Source organism: Struthio camelus, chromosome 8 (assembly GCF_040807025.1).
Source record: "Struthio camelus isolate bStrCam1 chromosome 8, bStrCam1.hap1, whole genome shotgun sequence".
NCBI lineage: Eukaryota > Metazoa > Chordata > Aves > Struthioniformes > Struthionidae > Struthio > Struthio camelus.
The window spans coordinates 21,210,264-21,230,497 of NC_090949.1; the positions used below are offsets into that span (position 1 = coordinate 21,210,264).

Genomic DNA, 20,234 nt, shown 5'->3' on the forward strand with positions numbered 1-20,234 from the left:
CATATCATCTGCTGACAACAGAAATTGTTTACCTCTGTGGCAAGATTTCAAGATCCCAGATCACTTGTCGCCCATATCCAAGTCCCTCGTGTCTGTGGGATCTGTTGGAGGATGAAAAGAAGTGCCTGAGAGCAAGGTGTGCTGCAAGCGGTGTTAGACAGGTCGGGCCCTCTGCACATGGGCACCGTGCGGTTCTCAGAAATCAGCATAGGTAGCGTGGGCCTGTCTGCTCGGGGCTGTTTTGGGATCAGTTTGCGGGGAGGGGGGGTTTGTGGTTCATCTAAGGACTAGCCACAAGTCAGCGTTTGTAAAGTCTTAAGCACGTGGTCATTTAGTAAACAGCTCTGTGGATTTAAGTTGTTGCCATCATCATTACCGCAGTCTGTCTGTCTCCTGCCTGAGATTATCACCTTCATAACAAAAGCGGGTGGCATGGGACACGCACAAGTCGGCCACCTAAGTGCAGAGCGTGGTGATTTGACCTTAAACTGCCATGCAGGTCAGTCATAAGAGTGTTCTTTCTGCCAACATTACAGATAGGAAGAGAACAGAAAACCGTGAAGACACTTGTTGCGGTCACATAGAGGGGTAATAGCAACATAGGGCAGGGCTCGGGCCTCCAGGCTCGCGGTGTAGCATTTGGGCACCAGCTTGTTGGTTCTCTACCAGGCATACTCCTTGGAGAGGATTTTTGAATTTTACATGTTAGTCTTCTACGCTTTTGCAGTCAGACTGTCTATAAAAAATTGTTCACTGACGCATCCAGCTAATGAATTTTGGAAAGAGCACCAGACTGTTGTAGGTCACATACTAGTATTTCTTACGAAAATATCATACGCCCTTTGTGTGTTTTGCAACCTTTGGTAAAACAAGGACTTTTTCTTCTTGCCTGGCAGTAGCTGCCTGTGTTACCTTTTGGGGTTTGTTTGTTTGTTTTTTTTATCATTATTGGTCCCTTGCCCACAGCTTACTTCCTTTTCTTTATATATAAACCCTTTTGAAAGGACTGTGATTCCTAGCTATAGGTACTGCTTTCATTTCTTTTCAGTTCAGCGAAAGCGAATGAGCTTTTCCTAGTCAGTGATGACTGCGTGCTGACTGGGTAGCCACAAATTACTTTAAATCAGTCTTGCATCCATCCATATTAATACCAATAGAAGAGCAGAACAAGATTGCCACAGTTCATCTGCCAGAATATGTTTCATCTGCAGTAAATGCATGGTATTCCTGTTCTTAAGATTCATCACACATACTGGAAATCAGAGTGCTGCAGATACTAACGTACGATCTGCATGTGTATGTGATTAGTCTTTGGCTGAGCAATATAGATTTGTAATAGATGTGATTTGCGTTACTTTCCTACGCTCCTGGAGGTTTTCATTAATTATATGAAAGGATTTGCCTGCGTTGTTTTCCTACATTAAGTCCAGTTTAAGCTCTCTTGTCCGTCAAACACAACCCTAATTTGTTTTTAAGTGAAGATGCCATTAAATCTATCCTGCAGATTGAAATCTTTCCTGACTTTAAAGAAGGCTTTAAAAATGATTAAGGATCATTCCTGTCGTGGTCATTAGAAGTGAAATTTACCAAATGAAGCTGTGGATCGTCTTCGGTTTTCAGTCAAATTCAGAGTAAAAAAGGCCTTGTTAACAAGTGCATTTGCCATTCATTCCCAGCTTACTGCGTACCTATTCTTATTTGTTTCTGAGATCAGTGACGTTAGTTTAAACTGTGGTGATTCATCAGATGTGAGCTAAAAGGGAATCCAAATATTTTTGTTAGGAGTAGCGAAATTTGTTCAATTTTTCTTTAGAAAAACGAACCAGCATCGTGGTCTCTGGCCAAAAGCACAGCCTGACTGATGACAGTTGACCAGTGCCAGTCCCACAACAGTGACAATTCATAATAATAAGGTTGGAGTTTTTTAATCAAACTTTGAGCTTTTTGACTAGGTGGATGATTTTTAACGCTTTTGTAGGCAGTTAGGACAAATTTTTAATTCCTCTCTGAATGATTTATCCCAGAGTGAGCATCTTGTTAATAAACTGAGGAGAGAAAGTGCATCTTAAAAACTCATATTTTTAAATTGCTGGGTCAAGCACTTGAAATTTAGGACGTGGAGCTGAGGCTGCCTGGAAAACTTCTGTTCTATTCATTTTGAAAACATACTATCATAATCTTTATCTCACATGAGGATATCTACGGGCTCTGACTTGATTCAGCACAGATGATATCTGTGCATGAAGACTGTAATGTTGTTTAAATCTTCATCATTCAATACCAAGTTGCACTGAGGGCTTGATTTTAAGGCTAGTATGCTTATTCATTTGCTTTCCTCATAAAGTACTTATCGAACTAATTGTATGCAGCGTTGTTACGTTTCCTTTAATGTTCAGCCTTCTCAGGTTTCAAACCCTGAACTTTCATTTGACAGCGTGCTTGCGCTGGGGGACCATAAGCTTAAACAACAAGGAGTAAAGGCTCTTGTCCTGAATGAACATACTGCTAAAAAAAAGTTAAACGCTTATGAAGTCATCCGTTTCACAGACCGTAAGGGACAAAAATAGAGCATAGCTAAGAGCATAGCACTAGCTAAGAAGTAGGACTGAGTCAGCCATGTGAGAGAACTTGGTTCTTTTCCTTTTTTGTATAACTTCCTGGGAGTATAAGGTTTAAGTTATTGTACTGTCATGGTAACTGGTATACTCTCAGGAGAAAAGCTAAATTTTGAATGAATGCATCTGAATTCTAGGTTGTTTTTGATTTCCTCTTTATCTTGGCATTAGGAATTTTTTATCTGCTGTTCTTAAGACTAGGTCTTAGGGGCGTGCTTGGCTAGAGGGCTAACTAACCTTCGTTACTCCAGGAACGCGGTACGTTTGTATTTTGCATTATAAGTAAAATTCATTACTGTGCAGGATACCCACACTAGTCTTACACAAAAAGAAAAAGAAGAAGAAAGAAAAAGCATCAACTTACAAGTTCACCTTAGTGCTGATACGCCGTCCCACCTGGGCGTTCTGTGTAAGGACAGCTCTGATGCAGACCTTGCCCTGCCAGATACGGCTGGCTGTTCTCTGTTGACATCTGTAGGAGCGGAGAATGCATAACACCTTGCAAGAGCAGGCTTTCAGAGAGTAAATATACAGCTGTGATGATGTAACTTCAGGCCATGTTTGGTCACAAACATTTCACTCTGCTTTCTTAAGCCCCCCTCTTTTCCTGAAAACATTTACTCTTCCTCTCTCCAAAGGAAAAAATATCTTGAATTTGTTTGTGTTGTTGCTATGACATTCAGTTAAACTCTATGCAGATGCAGGTTCTGTTAATAAGAAAAAAAAAAAAGAACTGTGTACTTGAGTGAATAAAGATTACCCTGTGTTTGTATTAGAATGTTGCTATGGCAGTGCATATGGTTTTATTTGGTGGAAATTTGTGGCAAAATGGAAGGAAGTCGCATGTATGCAAGACAAACAAGAAATGGCAGCAAAAACAGCTCAGAATAAATACTGAAACTGAAAGGGGAGTTGCAGATGACATATAAAACCAGGAAAACACAAGGATAAAGTAGCCTTTTTCCTGCCTGTCTCCCTGTGATTTGATAACAGAAACGCACTCCTGCTGTGTCTCAGCCTGGTCCTGTTGGACAGTGACTCAGCTCCAATGATGCTTTTATTGTTAGACCTTCTTTCCCACATCAGCTCTGTGGATCATAACATTTTTTTGTTTTGGAAGCAAAATTCCATTGGCATGGCCTGATTTCACCCCTGTTGTTATCCTGCCGAAAAGCATTTCTCTGCTATCTTAACGTATTAGGCTTTTCAGCAAGAAAAATCCAATACAGCAATAGAATTTGGGAAGTCGCTAGAGCCTTGCTTACCCCTGGCGCAAGGGGAAGTCTTTGTGGACTTACTGGCTCTTATTTATGATAGAAACAGTGTTTTTTGGTTTTTTTAATCATTACTGTCAGTCACAGCCTTAGACATGCTGTCTTCCTCCTCGTATGTGTCTGGTCCCTTTGCATTGGGATTCCTTTTGCGTTAGAGTTCCTGCACAACGTGGAAAAGCTTTCAGTGATGCAGTGATAATGCTTTTGCTATGGATGAATAGGCTATATCAGGCTCCTGGTTAGTCAATCTAAATTATTTCACACGTCCTTCGTTCTTTTGTGTCTGTGGGGCAGTGACACTACTACAGGTATCGTCAAAGGAGTTTCTCCGTTATGCTTGTGTTGGGCAGAATGATTCTTGGTCTCTCTCTCTCATTTCTCAGCCGCGCACCTAGATTATTACCTGATGACTAGGCGTTCCTTATACAACAGTAACAGTACTTTCGCTATTCAGCGGTTTTCACAGCAATCCCAGATCAAGATGACACTGATGCAGGTGTGAATATAGTGCGAGAAGGAGGTGTGAATTAATGAAGCTCTTAATTAAAATTGATATCACTGAGCTACTCACAAGCAATCAGTTTATTTCTGTGGCATATTGACATCAGGGTGGTAAAGCTCTTTCCGATGTGTCTTCCTCCCTTAGATAAAGGTATTATTTGCTGTGAGCTTTCTGCTGGCAGTTCCCCTAGTGCCTGAGAAGATGGAAACCAGCTGCTAATTTCTTAACATTAGCAGCAGCTACAGAGAAGCTCTAAAGATGATGGTGGCACCACAGAGCTACATCACCTGCTTTTTGAACAATTCAGAGAAAGGTATTTGCTGCCAATTACTGTTGAATCTAGACATTTATTTCTAGGATGAAAGTATGTACTCTATAATTATGTCAGAAGAAATGAAAAGCTCAAAGTAGTTCAAATCTCTGTTCCCCTGATCTCACTAAAGATGGGGAATAACACTGCAGTATGCAGACTACAGTGACTGCAGATGGTCAGTATGACACCTCCAAGTGGCATTTGCTGGTGGCTTTGGAAGGTGGCTTGTTTGCACCATGGTCCCAAACATCAGTCAGTGCTGCTGTGGTAATTCCAGGTAAGGGTGCCGCAGGGTACGCAGGCTGCAGGGTGCTAGTAGACTCTGCTGGGTGCTTCTTGCAGAGGTACGCTGCTACGGTGAGGCCGAGTCATTCCACGCAGGTCAGTTCAAGGCTGTTAGTGAACAACTGATAGCTAAAATCTATGTTTTCTTATAAGCTATGTCCTAAACAGATGCACCAGGACAAGCCCTAAGCCCAGTTCGTGTCACCCTCTGTCTTCTGGGCTCAGGATAATTCCTCAAAAGCACTACAGATACCTTGAAGTTGTCAAACAGTGAAACAAATTAACAGTAACCCTTCTGCACAAAATTTAGAGAGTAAATTATCACACTTTACTGGGAGCTGGCTGGTGGAGAATGCGAAAGTGTTTTTACAATCACATTGCAGCTTTCTTCCTCTCACCCCATTTCTGCTTCAAGAGACTGAAAACTTTCTAGTGCCTTTCCACGCGTCACTTCCTGGTTTTCTACTGAATCCTACTGTAGCCCCAGAACTGGCCCATTTTGCCAACAGGGAGCAGAAAAATTAAGTTAGTGAAGGAAGTATGGACATTTAGAAAAATAGCAGATGGGAGGCGTTAAAAAGCTTGCCTGTGAAGTTCCCGTCTCTTTCATATCTAAACTCTCAGTCTTGTCTCTTCGTTATGTTTCTTCACTGCCTCTCCTTTCAGCTGTGTTTGGGCAGCCATGTTAGTTTTAATGGGATTGTTCTGTTATAGCACAAGTTCCTGCTTCTGCAGAATAAAATAGATTTTCCTTTTTTAAATTCTCTTCAGTAGACTCCCTGGTTTTACAGCCATACCATGTTGGTGTCTGATTTTGTCAGATTTCATGAGCTAATTTGGGTCTAACCTGTTTGGTCTGAGATGCTCAAGGAAATGGGTAGCTTCAGAGAAGCTGGTGTGTCAGAATCAGCCTGTCTGCTGGTCGTCTTTTGGTCAGGGGTTGAACCAGTGTTCTCCAAACATTACTGGACTGCACTGTTCACTGCTCATCTGATATTTATAATGGTTGAGTCCCTTGATACCTATTATTAAAATTCTGGTTGCATTCATCATGAGGTCAGGCTGTTCTAACGTTTCTGTCCTAGCCAGGTTCCCGTCTGGGCAAATCTATGTACCTTACCTTTAAAATTCTTATGTCCAGTAAAGGAAAACCTTACGAAAACTTATATAATGTTTCTTTTCTCCTCGATAGCTGCTACATCCCACTCCTTAAGTGGCTGTATTGCAAGACAGATGAAGTTGCGCATGTGAATGGTGCCTTGAGGTCTTTCAGGATGTTCTCCAAAATAAATTGTATATAGAGAAGTCATAGCTTTGTAGTTTTTCCAAAAAAAAAAAAAAAAAAATCAGTGTTTGGTCTTTATGGGATAATATAGACAGATGTTTATTTCATCATTTTATCAGCTGAAATCTTTTACAGGATCTGTATTTTATAGATATTAAGTTTCACTACGTGTAGTTCAATGCAGTTCAGTTGTTCATGAGTTGAAATGCATTTATAAATGTGTCCAAAGCTAGTTGTGTGTCGCTGCTTTCTCTGTGGTCTGTCTTATGTTTCTGTGTGCTGTGGCTATGTAACACGTGGAAAAAAATACGTGAGGATGAAAACACGGACATGTCTGCATTGAAAACAGGCTTGAGGCAGAGCAGTAAGTAGGTCTACGCAGCCTTCCCTTGCTGTGCGCTGAGCACTCTGAGCACTACATATAAATTTTTCCATTGGTTAAACAGAAGCACGCTAAAAAAAAATGCACACATGCGTCTGAGTGCTCTTTGGCAGATCAGATAGAAGGGCCAGCACATGGCAAGAACAAGCCCTGTAAAAGCCTCTCCTTTTGTGTAGGTAGGTAGGTTTGACTTCAAACTCTGAATGATTGTCCACTGCAAACTTTTTTGGTGCAGTCTTCAAGACCTGCTCAGAAAATCTCCTGCATATCCAGATTTGTGGTAGAGCACCTTGTCAGGAGCGCATGGGGAATTCATGCAGCTTTGAGTGAGCTGTGAGCACAGGAAATCCTCCTGCAGCAATCCTGCTGTTCAGCGTCCTCGCTTGCTGATCTTGCGCAGCCCATGCACCGCCTCAGCTTCCCGCACGTGGCAGGGAAGCCTGGCCTGATGCCTAGCTGGTGTCCCCTGGTGGGTCTGGCAGCCTGGTGCAGCCTGCTTTGCTGTGGGCTCCATGGCAGGTTACGCGTGGGGTATAGTGGTTGTCCTGGCCAAGCTGAGCAAGGGCTAATTAATAGCTTGACTTTCAGTAAGATGTTAGCTTTTCATCCATCTGCTCCTCAGTTTGCGTACTCATTCATGAAAGAAAACTAGCGGCATCCCACCAGAGAGGATTTAGTGTAATGATTGAATTCTATTTTCTGCATACTCTTGCGTGCATTTTACTTTGTTTCCTATGATGCAGCACTCGAGAAAATAGAAATATCTTCATTGCATTGCCTTCATCAGTAGGGAAGGAAGATTTTATGTGTAACCCTGATGATATAGTGATTAACACCTTTAAAACACTTGTAAATAGGCATGTTGAATGAAAGAATAAATATTTATTCAATCCTAAAGCTGTAGTTTGACAAATGGTCCTTTTGGCGGCAGCACCAGCTTCAGCAAACTCTGCCCCATGCCGTTCTTCTCCATCCTCGTGTGACCCCATCAGTTGTACCAGTACAGCTGTTTGTGGGGTTGTGTGACAAATCAGAGCAAGTTAAAAATAATCTACTAAAGAAACACTGGTAGAAGTGACTAGCAGAGGGTGAGGCCGCTGAAGCTGGTGCTGCTGCTGAAAGGGTGATGCTCAATACTGTGCCTGCAGGGTTCTGCACTGGTAATCGTCCTTCTGGTGGGTGAGGACTCCCCAGACAAAGATGGGGCATTTCAAGGTGTCTGGCCTGCTTAGAGGAATTCCACGTAATGTAGACTGTTTTATTTTCAGGGTTTGAACTACTTGATGTCCTGGGATTTAAATATTCCGAAAACTTACTGCTTCTTTCATACACATTATTTATGTTCCTGTTACCTAGTCGATAGAGCTCTTTTAGTATTCATCTTGAAGAAGGATTTTGATATTTTAGTTTCGGAGCAAGAAATAAAATTACAGCTGGGCTCATTAACCTTGCCTGTAAGCCCTGCTACTTAAACCTAAAGGAAAACCATGTTTTTATCATTCGTATTTTTATGCCTCGTATCTCTGTGTTGTCTGCTGCAGCAACATAAAGATTTGAAAGCAAGTGCAAAGATGATTTATAAAAGGTGAAGTTGACTTCTTTTACAGTATTGGGAATTATGGGGTTGGGGATTTTTCTCATATAGCTGTGAAATGCAATAAGTGAAAAGAAAACTATATTGGTGATGATATTTGGTGTGAAATTCCAACTCCAGAAGGTCTGCAATTTGTTCTAGCGGAGGGGTCGTTGACTCTTTACTAGATTAAATTAGCTTGTTATAAAATTTTACTCTCTATTTATATGAGCTGCTCCTGCAACCTTTATTCTCCAACTCAAGTAGATTTTTCTTGTGAGCAAAGATTACAGAACCCCTTCCCTGTCTGGTAAAACATGAAAAGCCCAACGTACAGGTCATAAAATCTAGGACCTGTCTAGAACCACACTTTACACTGGAGTGGGAAGGGCGACTTTTGTTTGTATATGGTGTGCATCTTATAGACAGTTTTGCATATGTGCAGTTTTTAGGGGAACTGTGTTATGTTACTGAAAGATGGATGTAAGTAATTAAAATATGACTACAAGTGGAGATGGTCAAGAACAAGCATGCAGCCACTCTATAGCCATGAATAGGATGTTCCTCTTACCACACAATAACCCAGCATGTAAACGTGGTGGTTCCTCAGTGAGAGGCTGATGTAATGAAGTGTTCAGTGCTAGATTTAAGCAGAACCCAAACAAAAGCGCTTCACTGCATTTTACACTTTTACTGTGAACAAACATTGTATAGACACTTTTAGGTACAGCTAAGACTGGTGGCCAGGTGGTAAATTCCAAAACAGCTAAAGTTTTGAATGCCTTCAGGGAGAGAACTTGACTGAGCAGAAAAAAGACAGCTGTAATTTTTCAGGCAGAGCATTAGCTGCCAGGGATGAACTTCTGAGCTATTTGGCCATTTATTTTATTGAAATATTCATGTCTAATCTAAGGAAAAGCTAATTCAGCCACTGATGCATCTAACTGTATGCTACTAGGGTGTCAATACAACTCTTAACACCTCAAAATCAATCTGTGCTTTTATGAGGCGTAACCTGCTAAAGACTACAGGGGGGAAGATTTTGCCAGAGAACTGACTGGTTATGAGGAGAAAAACCCATTGCAGGTTTCCTTTCAGTCTTACCTGTAGTGCAGCTTTCTGCTAACTAGCATAGTATAAATGTTCAGTGCAGCTTTCTCAGTCCTCCCATAGTTCCTTTTTTTTAAATGTCATCTTAATACATGCCAGCTATCGCTCTTGCAGTTCTCTTGATTAGCTAAATGTCCTCCATGTCCCCAAAGTATAAAGTGTAGTTGCATATTTAAAAAGTGGGAAGGGGAGGTGAGGAAGAGAAAAGATTGGCTGCTTTGCCTTTACTCTCTATTGGAAAAGTACTTGAAATTCCTCACATTCTTCTCCTGTTAACAGTATGTTTACTTTTCATCACTGGGTTATTAGGATTAACAAAAGTCATTGCTTGAAGCTCATTTAATTTGAATTTAGTGAAAGCACACTACCTCCTGCAGACCCTAGGAAACATTCTTCTTCCACAGAAGTGTATTAATTTGCAAAATGCGGCCACCAAAAAACATAAGACCTAGTGAACACTTCCACCCCAACGTTCAACATCACTGTGCACGTACTGCATTCTAATGAAGTACGTTATGTTGCAAATTCCAAGACAGTTTGAATAATCTGACAGTCTAATTAACATTTCAGTCCCTCTATCAAACATTTGCTTTCAAAGGCAAGAAGCATTTTCTGGATATACTTTATGGAGCATGGGGTTGCAGATTGCATATACCACTTCATCATGTCATTTATCCCAAGAAATGGATGTAGCTTATTAGTCATTGCCACCTCTGTAGTAGAGCTTCTTTCATTTTTCCAGGAATTTGAGTCTATCAGAATTTAAAACTTTTCTAGAAAGCTTACAGGTGCTTTATTTAAATATGTTGCCTTTCAAAGTGCTCTGAGAATAGAGTTAGGTAAATATTTCTTTATTAAATGATTAATTCCATAAATAAATTTAATTCATTGAATATAAAATTAAAATCATTTACAACTTATTCCAGTATTACAGGGGAGGAAAGGGGTAGAAACAAAAAAAAAAACCCTCAGAAAAAAAAAAAAACAAACAAACAAAGCTACATTTTGATAAATAAAATACTCAGCTTTAAAACAACTGATTTCTGTTTGCCATTAAACTACAGTTGGTACATAATAGCTGCCACTGTGAACACCCCACAAGTGCCCACCTCAGGAAGGAATGTAACTTCCAACTTGGTTGGGAAAGGGCAGGAGAAGATGGAGGGAAAGGGAAAGCAAAGTGTTAAGTTGAACAGTACAGGAAAAAAAAGGTTTCATAACCAGAACAAAACATTTATCTGATCACTTACAAACAGAAAACAGTATATAAAAGATAAGGTGCTCCAAAAAGAAGCAATAAATTTGCTCCAGTATTATGAAGCCTTAAGTATGCTTAAATCTGTTGCATTAGTGTCCAGTTGCACAGTGCACTCTTGTAACATCTCAGTGTTGCCCTCAAATGGGCAAGGCACCACTTCCATCATAAGAGTCCTTTCTCCATGGCTGGTTACTTCAAAATTCTGTTTAGCATCCCACCCCCAACGTGACTTAGTCCCTAAATTTGTGAATGTCATTGACAAGTCTGTAGTAAGGATAAGCTTCATTTGCATGTGGACAGTTGTAGTTGCATCTGCAAGACTGGATCATCATGACACTCTTAGTGAAGGTTTCTCCATCATCACAACGAAACCTGATCTTGACAGTCCTGGTCTGCTGGGGAGTACAGCATCTTCCATCCACGCACGAGCCACAGTACTTGGGGCGATACTTCTTCACGCTAGAACATCCAGCATAAGTAAACTTCACAGGGGCCTGGGACTTCTTCGTCTTGGTACATTTTTTTCCCTTCTGTAAAGAAGAGGTAATAATGTTATTAGTGGGAGATGCTTCTCCAGCCTTTACTCTCTACCCGAGCCAGTTTTGGAAAGAAGAGCACCAGAAGAGTCTCTATTTACCTTCAGGGAGGCATAGCTAGGCTGGCCACATGGCCTCACTTCACATATCCTGGTCTCTTTGATGAGTTTACAGTCAGGATTATCATTGGTAACCCTTGTAGAGATGCCAGTTCCACAGGTCTTTGAGCACTGGGACCAGGAAGTTGTTTGCACGATGCATTTGGGATTCTCAAATGCTCGGCTTTGTGGCTCGGATCCAAAAACTGGAAGAGAAAAGGAGGGCTTAGACTAAACATATGCTCTTACTAGGCTTCTCTTTCCTTTGGGGTCTAAGAGGTCACAGAGCCTCTCTCCTCCTCGCCTAAACTGTCACTGTTACACAGATTAACCCTTACTCACCAGGTAGCATTTTCAGGCCTCCTTTCACAATGGCAATTAACTCATTGTTCCTGGTTAATTCGCCTTCAGACACATCCAGACCAAACTCTTTGCTGAAGAAGCCTTCCATCTCATCCAGCGCATCCTTGCTTTCGTCGCAGACCCACTCCTCGCAGCACTGCCCGGGGACTTTGACCAGCCTGGGGCTGGGGCAGCCCAGGTTAGGAAGGGAGAGCTCCTGCGGGCAGAGCGGGATGCAGCCCACAGCTCCATCTATGCACGTACACTGGTGTTTACAGTTCGGCTGGAAGCTTTCACCGTTCTGGTAGATTTTGGAGTTATATTCACATGGTCTCCCCTCGGACTGTGCTGCACAGATTAACAAAGAGAGAAAGGAGGGAGTTAGAGGTGGGAATCGCTCATTTAAACACACATATTTGCTGGTCTGTTAAATTCAATTTATGGTAAAGTTCCCTACAATCCCCGGGAGACGTGGGGCTAGAACAATAAGTTAGTCAGGAATCACTTTTCCTTATGTGCTTTTAGCAGAGCCCAGACATACTGAATTGCATTCCAGACTGCTGAAGTCATATGCCTTTCTGCCAAGCTACCAACAACAAAGCATAACCATACATGGACTCAAAATTACTAAACTTCGGCACTACGGGGACCACTATTTTTCCCCCCCGGGTTGGGTGGGGGGGGGGGGGGAGCGGGGCGGCCAGCACCTTACCTCTGCAGATGCCCTTGAGCGCGGTGGAGCTGGCGCCGAAGTTGCACTCGAGCCCCTTGGTGTGGTCGCAGGGCTGCGCGCGGCTGCAGTCCTCGTTGAGCTGCCGGGCGCAGACCTTGCAGCAGCCGCAGCCGTCCAGCGCCAGCCCCACGCCGGGGGCGCAGCGCGGCGCCTCCCGCGGGCACTGGCAGGCGGCGGGGCAGGGCGCGCACAGAGCCTGCGGGCAGAGCGAGGCGGGGTGAGTGCCGCGGAGCCGTCCGCACCTCCGTCCTCCCCCCTCACTTCGCCTCGCCGCGTAGCTCCGCGCCGGCGGACACTTACCAGGCGCGCCAAGCAGAGGAGCGCGGCGGCCAGAGCGGGGCCGCTGCCGACGGGGCTCATGGCAGCCGCTGATTCGGCGGGGCGGTGCGGCGGCGGTTGGTGCGCGGAGCGGTGCGCGGAGCGGAGCGGAGCCGGCGCGGTCTGAGGCGGCGGCGGGCGCGCCCGCCTTATATGGGGCGCGGGGCCGCCGCGTGCCGCCGCGGCGCTGACGTCGGCGTTCCGGCCGCGGCAGCGCCCCGCGCTCGCGGCATCCCAGGAATGCGGCTGGCGCGCGCCGCCGCCGCCGCCGCCGCGCGCCGCCCCGCCCCGCCCCGCCCCGCCCCGCTCGCCCCACTGCATTTATCTTTTCTTTTAGTTTTTTCTTTTTTTTCCCCTGCCCCCCTTCTCCCTCCCCCCCCCCCGCACCGGGTCTCACAGCTCGCGGGGAAGTCCTTTTCCACCGCGCACCGCAGGGATTTCTGCGGTCCTCCTTTTAAAGCGCTACCGCACGCTGCTGCGCGGGCTGCGGGGGGGGGGGGGGGGGGGGAGGAATGCGCGCACACGCGCGCGCACACGCGCGCGCACACGCGCGCACTTCGGGATGCGGCTGCAGGGCCGCGGCGCGCTGCGCGGGGGCGCGCGGAGGAGGGCCGGGGAGGCGCGGGGGGCCGCCCGGCGCCGGCCCCGCTCCGCGGCCCCAGCGGGACGGCGAGGCCGGCGAAAGCAGGAGGTCTGCGCTACCGCGGGTCGCTGGGCCTGCGGGCTGCTTGTGTGTCGCGTTTGGGCGTCTCCGCGGGGGAGCCCCGCCGCACGCGCGGGGACCCGGCGGGGGGAAAGCGTCTGTACGTGCCTCTGTAACGAAGCCTGCCCGACCTTCACTCCAGCCTACCCTGATAAGCGATTCAAATAAACATCTACCTAAATCACCTTCACCCCAGGGAGAAGGACGTTTAAAAGCGATGGGCAGCGCTACTCTTCTGCGGGACCTACTGCGTAGCGTGTTGTCCACCGGCAACGCCTGCAGTGTCCAGGCTTTTGTCATCAGGGCTGTTGGAGAGCGACGTTTCGGGGCTGCGTGCTTGCATTGCCGTAACGCCCAGAGCCTGCCCGTGTCCTAGCTGTGTTTAGGGGGCTACTTCTTAGGCCAGTGACAAAACTGCAGGAAACCCTGGGCTGCGCAGCAAACACATCCCTCTTTCATCCTGTTTATCATCAGTTTTTAGGGTTCCCCTCTCGAGTTAGACGTACTCGAATATCATTTCCTTGTTGAAGTTTAAGATTTGGGACTGGGGAGGAGAATTTAAGCTTCTGTTGTGGCATTTTTTCTTTTCATGGCTGTAAGTATTTCCAGATGGTGATTTAGACACCAGACGTAACAATATTTCCATATTTGGTATAGCAGTAGCCTGCATTTTTCACATTTTTCTGCTCTGTTATCCAACCACAAAGCATTCTTGACAGCTTCAGATGTTGTTAAATATAGCCTTAACTCCTGTTCCCAGGGCAGGAAATTCTTTGGAATTCCTGTTTTTCACGCAATCTGTCTATCATGATTTAGGAGAATTGCGCTGGAGGAGCCAACTGGCGTTTTACTGTAGTTTGCTCATTTATTGAAAAAAAAAAAAAAGCAAAGTAGCTTAGTCTGCTACCCAGCGGCGTTACAATAAGTCCCCGTCCCAGGGATTTTTCTTTGCAAACGAGCTGATTGTTCCTAACACAAGTTTGGGGTGGTGGTTTTGGGGTTTTTTTTTTTTGGGGGGGGGGGTTGCCTTCAAGGATGGAAGGTGGACGAGCAGCTTCAGAGCAGAGGAGACCCGTTACAAAAACCTGCAAAGCCCATGGAAAGCAGGGGGGGGGGTGAGGGGGAGCGAGACAGTGGAGCGGGAGGGCATGCGAAGAGGAGGGGGAGCTGATTAACCTGGCGGCGGAGCGTTTCCATACAGTCCGTGCCTGTGCGTGCGGCTCGTAAAGGATGGGCAGCGAGGCAGCGCCGGCTCCGCGCGGAGAAGCCCGGGCGCCTCGTCGCCTGCCCCTCGCCGCCGCCGCCGAAAGGGTTACAGAAAGGACCGTTTCATGGTGACTGATGGGCGACTGTGCACATGCTTCATGTAAGTGTTGCTCCCGGTCCTAAATCTGTGCAGGGGCTGGGGGGGCGGGGGTGCGTGTATATGTGTTTTGTTTTGTTTTGTGTTTTAATACCGGCAGGAATAATAAGGCAGCCTTGTTGAACCTTGCTGGAGCCGCAGAAAAGGGGGTTTGTTGTTGTCCCGGGAGCGCGGCGGCCGGCCTGGGCTGCGGACGGAGGTGCGCGGCGGGGAGACCCGGGAGGCGCGGGCGACACAAGAAGGGGTGCAGCATAATGGGGCCACTGTCTGCCGCCAGCCTGGGACCTTACAGCGGTGTTTCCAAAAACATTCACCGTTTTGTTTTACTTCTCCAGCGGGTATCTTTTCTAACCGGCCCCGGCCCCCCGGGGAACGGAGCGGGGGCTGATGGAGACAGTCCATCTTTGTTGATCCTGCCGCAGAAAGCGCTCCCTCACCAGCATCTCCCCCCCTTCGCCTTGCTTAAAGAGAGGAACAGCTGCGGGCCCCAAAACGGTGGCGAAGGAGGGGGGGTTCCCCCCCCCCACCCCCCACGGGCTGCTTCTCCCCAGCCTCCGGCACGCTGGTGGGCGCCCGGGGCCAAGGCAGCCACCCGCCCCAGGCGTGCCCGGGCTGCTGCGGCGGGACGGACCCGGCTCCCGCGCCCCCGCCGCCCTGCGCCGTCGGGCCCCTGTTGACGTCGGGGTCACCTCGTGTTTTTTCCCACAACTTGAGCTTCTGGTGTTTTTCTTTTCATTCAGGTAAATTAGACTCGTGGTTTTGTTTTAAGGTGGCTTTTATTGTATGGTGGTTTTGTGGTTCATGAAAGGTGATGGGGTAAAAGCGCTGGGCCCTCTCTGCCCAGAAGGTGCTATGCAGAAGTAGGTAGTGGCTTTCTTCTTCACTCATGTGCCTGAAAATTTGACCAGAAAGGACAACAGTCGGAAGGGAAATTGAGTTTTTAGTTACATGCAGCTATCTCCCAAGACTGCCAATATATACCATTTAGTGCCATTTCTGATGACAGGAGTTATTTTATGCGTCCATTAAGAGTTGGACAGGGACCACCAGCTGACTTATATAGCTGCCAGTAATGGTAGTAACAACTTTCCATCCCTACTGATTTGGCTAAGCTCCAGCTGGTGACTAGGAGGAGAAAGACTCGTTCCTGTTTCCAGGCTCTGAGCTATCCAGTACTCCAGGCTTCCCTTTATTTATTTGTTTCTTTACTGTAGGTGCACGTTTTTTCTAGGATGCTTTAGCTTTGAAAACGTAGCCCTAGCTTTTCAGGGTACTTTCTCACCGGTGCTTTTTCCTCAGGAGGACTCTTTACACAGGGGCATTGTGATCAAGATGAGCAATTTTGTGAAGCAATGCATTTTTGTTAACAAAGGTTTTGAAAGTGTTAAAGCAGAAAGAGCTAACATACCAATGGGTGGTTAAATTGGGCAGCTTTGCTTTTCAGGGATTTATGCAAACACTTGTTTATTTAATTGCATCTAATTTAAGGACATGCACTGAGCATTTTTCTTTGATCTATGGCTTTCACAACATTTAGCAAATGCCACAGGAAAAGGCAATGAATAGCACCTTTTCTCACTTGGTTTCGTGTCTTACCCACACGTTCACACAACTTTGATGGGAAACTGTAACTGAACCTGCGTTTACTCAAAAAAGGTCACTTCGAAAGCTTTGAAGCACCTTTTAACAAACCTGTCCTGAATTTCAAGTAGTTAACGACACCTGAAATCAGTTGAGTTTCCTTTGAGTTCAAGTTAGACTGTGAACCTTTCATACGCTTCTGCTGCGCACCTTCCCCTGCTACAAACTGTGACCCAGAGTTTATGGCCCGGCCTGTGTCTACATCTCCTGATGCATCAGGAAAGAGGGGAAGTTTAGAGGAAAATACCTTTCTTTTTTTAGATTTTGTTCAGTATAACATAACGTAAAGTTTCAGACCTTCATTGTTCTAAGTAAAGTGGAAAATATACAGTTCTCAGGGCTGTTCCTATGACGAAGAGTACTTTAGTGGCTCCTAGCTTTTTGTGCCCCGGGCAACTGCTATTGCTATGGTAAAGACTACTGAGAGCTTGGCTAATACAAAGCAGGAAATTTGAAACAATTGGTTTGTACACCAGATACTCCAGAATTACTGGAGTATCCTGGTAGTATACTGAGTATATACTCTCATTTTCACAGGCCTTTCTCTCCCCATGGGAAAGGGCTTCTAAAGAAACAAATCAAGGAAAAAGTAACTGAATGGTTTATCTTCCCTCCACCCAATGTCAGCTTTTCACGGCTGCGTGTAGGGATTTCAGAGCATTGTTGAGCGCTGCATAGGGCAGATATTCCCCCGAGTGCTGCTACTTCCAGTGAAAGCAAGCGTCCAGTCCAGATGAGAGAACATCAGACACTTACAACCATATGAATTTTGGGGAAGGTTCTTATTAAAATCAGCACCAACCCCTTTTTGTAGTATGTTTACTTTCCTCTTTCTCATTCTCTTTTTCCTCTGCCCCTCCTTTACCTTGCGTTTCTTCTGTCTCTCCTCCTCTTTCTTCTCCTTTTCCCTGTTGTAGTTCCCTATAGCCTTTCCTCCTCTGATGTTTACCTACCTTAGGTTGGGCCCCTCCTGCAGCTCCTGCCAGGCCACCGGTTCCTGCTGCACTAAATCAGTTCTCCCAGAATCAATGGCTCCTCTCAGTGAGTCACAGGAGCTGCAAATCCAGCGGCGTAAATTAAGCAGAGCAACATGCAGGCAGAGCAGCCAGAAGGCTTCAGCAGCTGACACCCAAGTGGGTTCAGATTTTTTTTTCCTACTTTGATATGCTCGGAGTTTATGCTGAATTCTCTGAACGTGGCATTTCCTATATGTTTTCTTCCCCACTACTCGTTCTTTACATCCCTTTAACTAATGCCTGTCAGTTTTTGTACAGTCTGTGCCTTGCCTGTGGTTTGTAACCCTGCAGAGTTGTGCTTTGCAGTATTTGTGCACAGGTAGGGACTGGGCTTTGCAGGTACGCTGCGTTTCCCCTGGCTGCTGTCGAGGTGTCCTGAAGCTTCCAGTTTTGTGAAAGTGGAAGGGGAACTCATGACCCTCCTAACCGTGCAGGGGAAACAGAGAAGCAGAATTTGAAATAGGATTCTGTTGTGCTGATTGCTTCTTCAGTGCGTGAACAGCACCACATGCAGATATAAGGGACACGGCAGCATGACAGGCAGGAAGCATCCCAGCCGATGGTTGTGTATTCTTGTTGAACCTTGGACTAGCACCACATATCGCTTGCCTTTCTCACCCAGTGCTGGGCGCAGAAAGGCAAAACAGTTACAACCATTTCCTAGTTCCTCCCAACCGGTCAGGGAAGCAGAAGATCTTTGTCACTGTCATTCGAGGATCTGGCATTAAAAATTATTTTAGTACCAGCCGCTACAGTAGCCCTGGGAAGCAGTTCTGTTCCTTCAGTGAGACAGGTGTATTACTTAGTATATGTTTTAATCTGTTCTCAGATAGCTGATATGTGTGTGCTTCGGGTGTTAAAGCTTACTTCACTAGAATGCAAACTGCATCTTCTGAATGTATCTGGCACATCCCTGTATCTCAGGTTTGCAGTGAAAAGACTGTCATGGACTTTGGGCTAGGCTCTCTGTTTAAAAAAATAAATACGTTAAAAAAATCAAGATTGTCCTAGCTAGCACCTGGCTGCATCTGGCTTTCCAAGTCGTGTCCATCACTTTCACCCCATGCAGTGATTCAACTTGCAAATGGTAACAATGCAGGTTGAAAACTCACATTATACATTCTGGAAAAACTCTTTCCACAGCTGTGTCTCATGAGTTTCACTGATGGAGGCTGAGGCATCAAGAGCATACAGAGGCTCTGTCTCAGCTTCACCTGAGATGATGGACCCTCGAGAACCAACCATCCCGGATGATCTCAGTAGAAACTTGTGCTTAACTTTAAACTTTGGTCCTCAGTGTGCAGAATTTCCCAGTGGGGCAGTGCATGTGAACTGACATCTCTGCTAAGGCAAAGCGAGCAAGCTCGAAAGAAAATTGCACATGATTGCTAGGGCTTGTGGGAGCTAGTTTAACCTGATTGCAATCAAGAGGGTTGTGCCTGAGAAATCCTTGATCAAAGAACATTTCCAGGCTGTGATCCCCATAACGGTTGTGAGCAGCTGTGTTTGTCTGCCTCAGCCTTCATCGCAACGAGACCTAGGAGACAACTGCCTTCGGTTTCCATCTGTGCTGCAGGAGTAAGTGCCCCAGAATATGCTGTCTTGAGTATATTTGGGTTTTTCTTCTCTTCCTGCATTTAAAATACATGGCAAATTCTTGTTTCCTAAAAGGTATTTTGTTTCATCGTCGTTAATAATCAAAGCTGGTTTTCCTCAATGTTAGCCTATATCAATGCTAGAGGAATGATCTGCCTTGTTTCTGGCGTGTTTACTCCCTGCTCTTAATGACCAACTGCAGCGTTTTCTTGTCACTGATGCATGGACGTTTAAAGGACTCGCCTGGCCTTTGGTTTTAAGAACGCTTGATGATACACATCTTTGTAGCTGTGTTTTCGAATAAATGAGTGTAGTTATTTTTTTTTCTTTGTATGCAAATAGTAAGGAGAGCCCTTTCTTGCAGGATACCCAGCAAGTTTTGCCACACGCTGAATTGTATCAATTACTGATCCTTCCAGGCTCTCTGCTGAAAACGTCACAGGATTAATGTCAGCATGCTGCAGAATCCCCTGAGGTTCCTGCTGGCTTTGTCCAGACTCATAACTCGTTCTCTGCTGCGTACGCAAGCTCATTAAAACACGCTGAGACCCTAGCTGTGTTTGCTGCGTTACTGTTTACTGCCATGCTGTTCTACCCGGGCTCTTATCCTTTACCTCCCAATGTGTTAGATGAGCACCTTTCAGTGGCAGTGAGTTGTGCTCTTTTCTTTCATTGTGCGTGTCTGTTTTATGACACGTATGAGCTAACGGGTACAAGGAAGCCAGCCGTGACCTGTCAGGGGCTACCCTCCTGCTGCAGATTAGCTATTAGCAATAGTCTCTGGCTTGTGCCCCTCGCTTCTAGTCAGTGAGAGCGTAGTGAAAAAGTCAGTAGCAGACAAATAAGTAGACACGATGTCATCCTTGCAGATAGGAAGGACTTAGAGGCAGCCAACAGATCATGTATGTGCTTCAGGAATGTTTGTGGAGACAGCGTCGCAATCCAGGAATGTGTAGATCGCTGCCCATCCCAGGCTTGCGTGCCTGCGATTAAGGAGGTGTGCTAAACCTTCTCTGGACTTGAGTAGCTTCCAAATCTGAAAGATGTTTCTGGCTCTGTTGACCTGGTCGAGGTGATTTTTCTAGGGAGTGAAGAAGGAACTATTTGAGCGGACGCTCTTCCTCACCTTATCGCTGCTGAGGGCTGAAAGACGGCTCGAGGGAGCCGGCTGGCCGGGGCTGGGGTGCGCTTGGTGAAGGGATGCGTGCCCCGTGCCAGGCCCTGGTGCGGCTCTGTCCAGCAGCCACGAGCCAGGAGCAGGCCAGTTTTTGCAGACCCACAGGGAGAACGA

At 45.9% G+C, this 20,234-nt stretch overlaps 2 protein-coding genes across 2 annotated transcripts in view; one reads left to right on the forward strand and one right to left on the reverse strand.

Annotated features, from left to right (window-relative positions):
* Positions 1 to 10,174: 10,174 nt before the first annotated feature.
* CCN1 (cellular communication network factor 1) lies at positions 10,175 to 12,860 on the reverse strand. The gene is made up of 5 exons (XM_068952620.1): positions 12,607 to 12,860; positions 12,286 to 12,502; positions 11,574 to 11,921; positions 11,235 to 11,437; positions 10,175 to 11,127 (listed from the first exon to the last, which is right to left on the reverse strand). Exons 1-5 carry the CDS (start codon positions 12,664 to 12,666, stop codon positions 10,828 to 10,830), a joined length of 1,128 nt encoding a protein of 375 aa, XP_068808721.1. The 5' UTR covers positions 12,667 to 12,860; the 3' UTR covers positions 10,175 to 10,827.
* Positions 12,861 to 14,496: 1,636 nt separating this feature from the next.
* Positions 14,497 to 20,234, forward strand: part of DDAH1 (dimethylarginine dimethylaminohydrolase 1) — a 106,082-nt gene continuing 100,344 nt past the window's right edge. The window contains exons 1-2 of the mRNA XM_068952623.1: positions 14,497 to 14,693; positions 17,249 to 17,464. Of these exons, the coding sequence (XP_068808724.1) occupies positions 14,685 to 14,693; positions 17,249 to 17,464 (225 nt within the window). The 5' untranslated portion in view covers positions 14,497 to 14,684. The remainder of the gene's footprint in view (positions 14,694 to 17,248; positions 17,465 to 20,234) is intronic.